The sequence below is a fragment of the Otolemur garnettii genome, unplaced genomic scaffold (assembly GCF_000181295.1).
Source record: "Otolemur garnettii isolate 467f Iridium unplaced genomic scaffold, OtoGar3 scaffold00013, whole genome shotgun sequence".
Taxonomy (NCBI): Eukaryota; Metazoa; Chordata; class Mammalia; order Primates; family Galagidae; genus Otolemur; species Otolemur garnettii.
In genome coordinates, this window is record NW_003852408.1 from 20998367 (window position 1) to 21004455 (window position 6089).

The 6089-nt window shown below is 37.9% G+C and overlaps 1 protein-coding gene across 1 annotated transcript in view; it reads right to left on the reverse strand.

Annotated features, from left to right (window-relative positions):
- Positions 1 to 3393: 3393 nt before the first annotated feature.
- Positions 3394 to 6089, reverse strand: part of CPS1 (carbamoyl-phosphate synthase 1) — a 115448-nt gene continuing 112752 nt past the window's right edge. Inside the window, exons 36-37 of the mRNA XM_023510373.1 lie at positions 5186 to 5315; positions 3394 to 4462 (exon numbers count right to left, since the gene is read on the reverse strand). Of these exons, the coding sequence (XP_023366141.1) occupies positions 4364 to 4462; positions 5186 to 5315 (229 nt within the window). The 3' untranslated portion in view covers positions 3394 to 4363. The remainder of the gene's footprint in view (positions 4463 to 5185; positions 5316 to 6089) is intronic.

The window sequence follows — 6089 nt, forward strand, 5'->3', positions numbered from 1 at the left end:
TTACTTTGTTTGTTTTGGTTGGCCATAAACAGTCTTCTTTGTGGGTTTGAGTCCTTTATAAAATGAAAGTTGTAAAGACTCAAAAATGATCTTAGAGCAACACGCATCATGTAGAAACGGTGCTAATTTTGACTTGCTGAGTCTTTTTTTCCATTGCCGCATTGATCTCAACAGCTGTAGGTACTTAAATTCTCTTTCTGGAGCCCTTGCACCCTACATTATGCACAAGAAAAGAAGTAGGGACAATTATTACCAATTTTTCACGCAGCCCAGGGAGCCACTCAGAGGGAGGAAAGACATTCTTCCTCTTGCCGCATTAGCTCCACACTCGCCAATTGGAACAGCTTCTCATAAAATAGCACGGTAATATTCATTAAGAAAAACAGAACTTTTATGTGTAACAAAGGGAAAAGAAATAGTAAAAGAAAGCGGGGAGAGCGCTAAAGTCTTTTTCAACCTGAGGGTGTTTTAAATGATATGTAATGAACGGTCTTTGTGGATTTGATTGAGTGTGTGTGAGCATTTATGGCACCTGTGCCCACAGGGGGCTGCACCAGCAGCCAAATGGTAACACCGGCATGTAATTACAGAGCACTTAACTGCATCCAGCCATGGTTTGTTTCTCTGATAATTTCCACATTCATTGTTCAAGAGGCTGTGGACACTGCAGAGGCTGAGGTTCAAGTACCTGCAGCTGTTGAGATAAATGAATGTTGTACTTGTTTTTAAAAGTTTCCAGTAGGAACGCTGTTTAAGAGGGAAGTTTGACAGAGTACAGCTAAAATATTATACTTACCTGTGCAAAGCTATAAAATCCTAAATCTATAGAGGAGTCATTTTTTATTTCTTTACATTTCACAAGCTGGCGGAGCTCCTGTTCTCCCCCACATAGCAGAACCCATCCTTCTTGGGTGCTACGAAATTCTCAGTATGGAAAAGGCTACTTCAGTTTGCTACAACTCAGCTTTACAAACATAGTCCCTGTGGGGTCTATACTTGTGATATATAACAGATTCAGACATTTAAAAATATGTTAACCTAGGCAGGGCACAGTGGCTCATGTCTGGAATCCTAGCACTCTGGGAGGACAAGGCAGGAGGATCACTCGAACTCAGGAGTTCAAGACTAGCCTGAGAAAAGTGACACCCTGTGTTTACTACAATGTTGAAAAACTAGCCAGGTTTTGTGACGAGAGCACCTGTAGTCTCAGCTACTTGGAAAGCTAAGGCAGGACGATTGTTTGAACCCAAACATTTGAGGTTGCTGTGAGGTAGGCTGACACTGCAGCACTCTAGCCTGGGGGACAGAGTGAGACTCTGTCTCAATAATTAATTAAAATTAAATTAAAATGTGTTGACCTGTCTATATGAAGGAATAAAAATGTTCCAAAAGGACAAAACTTGCCAAATTTGAACATAAATATGTTTCTATTTTCTTACATTTCTTTCCTCCAACCAAAGTTCTCGAATGTGTTATTATCTATATTTAAGTGCTTTTTAAAGCTTAGAACATTAGAAAGTAGATAGGCAACAAAACCAAAATTTATTGTAATCCACTTTTAGTAGCATGGATAGAATTTGGTTTTCTAAAAACTTATATTTTAGGGTGGCATCTGTGGCTCAAAAGGGTAGGGTGCTGGCCCAATGTGCCAGAGGTGGTGGGTTCAAACTGAACACCAACCAAAAAAAAAACAAACTTTTATTTCACCAACAAAACCATAGGGTTTATTTAGAAACAATGTTGTTTGATTACTTGCTATTGCTCTTACATTTTTATTTTATTTCACAAATAGCCTGTTAAAATTAATATGAAGATGTAGGAACCTTTATTAAATTCCCACAATATAAAAATTAACTATTGATTCAAGTTTTGTCAAACAGTTCTGTTTATTTCAAATGCTGAGTGGCATTTCTAAATCAGTCATGAAAAGCCTGATTAGTCACTTTTAGTCAAAGTGTAATCTTTTTCTTTGTGAGTGCACACATGGTACATGTGTGTGTTTAGACAGGGAGATGGTAGGTAGATTCGATTACAGACAGAATAAAGAAAGGTAAAGCATTACTTTTATTTTTAAATTTTAAGCCTAACATTATTTCGAAATTAAAAGCTTGACAATTTTTATCTGGTTTAAACATGAACAACTAAGAGAATCAAGACTCAACCTTAGCCACTAGCTGCTTCTCTGGGCACACACCTTACCCTCCAGTCATATCAAATCCCTTGTAATTTATTTAAATGAATGCTTTACCTCCAAATTTCCTTGGGAACTAAAACTTTGTTCAATGCATGAAGCCATCACCTCCAAATGCCCTTCCCTGATCTCTGCAGGCAAGGGAAGTATTTTCTTCACCGTTACAAATTATTTTTTATTTTGAGAAATTATTTTTTTTTTACACTCCTATCTTCATGAAAAGAAAAACCCCTGAGAATGCATTTTCTATGACCTTGAGCGTGTTACTTATCTTCTGTATGCCTAAGTTTTCTTATTGATGATATGGAGATAACAGCACCTGCTCCCGGGGATATTTTGAGGATTAAGTAGGTTAATACATGTAAAGTACTGAAAACTGCCTGAGAAATAATAGGTGTTCCAATAATGTTCATTATTAGGGTGCTGGTGGCACTGGTGCTAGTGGCAAACAGTGTAGTAACAGAAAAGCACTGGAGGAGAGATTGTAGTAAATTCAAGATAAGACACTGCAGCAACTCATTAAATATTTTCAGGTGATTGAACGAGTGGTTGGGGATGACATGATTCTGGGCTCACAGGGAAGAAATAATAAAGGTCTCAGTCACAGCGGCAACAAGGAGGAGAGGAGAAAATGAATTTCACAAACTGTCATGTAGATTTATACAAAGGGGTGGTCAATTGACAGTGGGGTGAGAAGGAAGGAATGAAAGCTGTTGCAAGCATCTCTGTGTTAGGACCATCGCAGAGCCACCACTGAAGTGGGAGGTCTGGGCATCACTGTGCTCGCTGACACTATCTCCATCAGATAATATGCATCAGCCGCGGAGAAGACTGAGTTACTCTTCTGAGTTATGCAAAAACCATTTCTTAAATTTTACTTTAGGTTATATTTGTAGCATTCCTTAGTCAGGGTACGGTTGTAGTCATACCCTGATTCAAGGTGGTATATAACCACATCAGCGCCAAATAAATTTTATAGTGAGACTTATAAGCAAAGGAGAGACAAGAAAAAGAATAAAAATATAAGCCAAATCTTCATTACTTTTTTCAACATTAACTTACTCATATCCTATATGGAATTGTATAGAAAAAAAAATTAGCCAGGTAATCCTGGCCCCAAATGCTGTTCCAACATAGAAGTGATCTGATTTTCTATATTCATGTAAAATAAAGGAATAAATAAGTGCAAAAATACAACTGCATGACCTCGATAGTATTTTATTTAAAAGTCCACAATTAGAGCACTTGTAATAACACAAAACATTTAAAAGTGAAAAGGGCTGCCCAGCAGGAAGGGCTTTTCTTGTTATGTAGAAGGAATGGGGCCCTGGTGCTTACAAGGAGTGGAATTCATAGTACAGCGTGGGACCCAGCACAGCAACAGCATCCGTTATCTGAGGGGATGAATGTGACTTTCAAGGTACTCCAAAATGGGGGGGGAGGAATGGCACAAATCTAAAGATTTCACTTGGACCCCATTAAATTCGATGAAAAGAACAAGAATCACACTCCTCAGCATTGTCCATCATCTGCTGATACAGTCCAAAGCAAAACTGCAAACCAGTATTCTTTAAAGAGATCCATCCTCTAATGACCTCCCTCACATTTCTCAACCTCAGTGTCATAGGAAGGGATAATAGTATTACTGGATCAGCCAGATAGGTGAGAATGATCATCAGAAGGAAGCCAGACAGAAGCATCATGATGGAGAGGTTCATAAATTAAATCTGTTATTTCATTCAGTTCAATTTTTATAATATCCTGCCCAGTTTAAAGTGTCCTGAGTGTGACAGATACTAGATAAAAACACAAGAACAGTACTGTCTTTAAACTATAGAGAGATTTCAGAAGACAGAACAGCAACTTTTTCTACCTTGATCATCATCAATCAGCACAAATATGCACGTAAGTAAGCCTAGTCCACCAAAAATAAAGTATTAGCAAATCGGCAAAATCTCATGAAGAGTCAGTAACTTAGAAAGGACTCTGAGGAAGGTTTTTGAAGAAGTGACTGACAGTTTAATTGTGAAGGATACAGAATAGGAAAGCGTAATAACAAAAGGAAATGAAGTTTGATGTCAATAGGCATCCCTGGGAAACAATGTTGCTAATTGGTTCCTTCAGAGAAATGCGGCTCAGATTTACTAAGAACCAGGCTGGGGGGCTGCTCTTCTATGCGGCCTTTCCAGAGCTGTATTGCCTGTAGTGGAAAAGACTCTTGGAGTCCACTGTGCGAGATTTCTGTACAGCTTCAGCAAAAAGTCTGGTCACCTGAAAACAGAATGGTGAGAATCTTAGCAACCTGCAGGAGATGAAAAGGAATGTTTAATGAACCAGGAGTGAAAAGTCACAAGTGACTGCCCCTAACTTTCAAAGGGGCATGGGATAAAAGGCAGAGTAATGTTTATTTAATGGCAACCTTCTCCTACATCTCAGACCTTACCATGAATAAGCTTATTTCTCCCCTCACATGGGTTAACCTGACTCTGGATAAAAGAAAAAATTATGATGGGCAGAAAGTTAATGAATCTCAAATCTGTGTTTCTCTCTGCGATAAATTCAGTGAGTCACGCCCAAGTGAGACAGAGCGGACCTCATGCATCATTTTCTGTGAATTGGACAAGGACTTGTGCTGCATCTGGACCTCAGTTATCATTAACCTATTACTTTTATGTGGTGGCTTCCATTTAGAACCGGTGGAATTAAATTAGTAACTTTATTCCATGCTACCCTATCACTTTTTATTCAAAAGATAATTGTATGGGTAATGAAAGTCTATGGCTTTTGATTATCAGTTGCTTGATCACCAACTATCCCATTTAGTTCATGATATAGCATATTAACACCATTATCTTAGAGGCTATGAAAAAATCCCTCTCTATTCTGAATTTTACAAGGAGGGGAAAAGATTGACGTGTTATATTGACTAAAACTCTTAAAGGAAACACAGGAATAAAACCCCCAAGTAGCCTACATCTAAGGAAAGGAACTTACCTGAAAATTAGTGAGGAGGGGGATTCCGCTGTCGACCGCTGTCCTCCGAATCACGTAATTGTCATGGACAAACTTCGTGTTGTTATTGGGGAGGTTGATCACCAGGTCAATGCTGCCATCTCTAATCAACCTAGAAGAGCAAAGAAAGTAAATAAAAACTTACAGATGACAATGCGTATTTTATAATTAATTTTAAAACTACCATCCTAAATTGCTCTTTTAGCCAATCAAGTCAGTGCCATATTGAGTTGACTGCCACCTGCCCTCCTCCATTCCTAAGTCGATGTTCAAATTATATATTCTTTGGGGTTATATTTTATTATGTTCTTGAAAGAATTTTGGTGCAAGTCTAATAGAATGCAAAGGTTTTTCTCTTTAAAATGTCACCTGTCAATTGTAATAATTTATAATTTTGTAGCTGCTCATCAATTTTTTACAAAGGGATGATCCTTCCCAATTGAAGGCCCTTCTACACCCCCATGTCCCATCTGCACATCTATGCCATTGCCTGCTGAGTAGTGATAATTATTGTTTTACAAATTCCTAAGAAAGAGGTTGTAGCCTTCTTAGAAGCCTGTTAAGGTTAAATACAATGCCATTCTTTTATTAGTTTGATAATGATTTATATTTAACTTCTTAAGAGCCCTAACAAATAATACATTGCATAGAATTTGGTATGATATAGCCTTTTGTTAGGCTGTAATATCCCAAAACAACCAAGAATAATCTCCTATGCACTGTGCCATATAAATCTGTAAGTGCTGAAGGAAATGGTATTTCTCACAATCTTCTGAAATAATGTGTCTTATAAAAATCTAATGATGACATAGTCTAAGGCATAATAATCAACCTGATCAAGAAATGGCCAATTAGCATATTTCAAGGGTACAAGTCAAATCTGTCA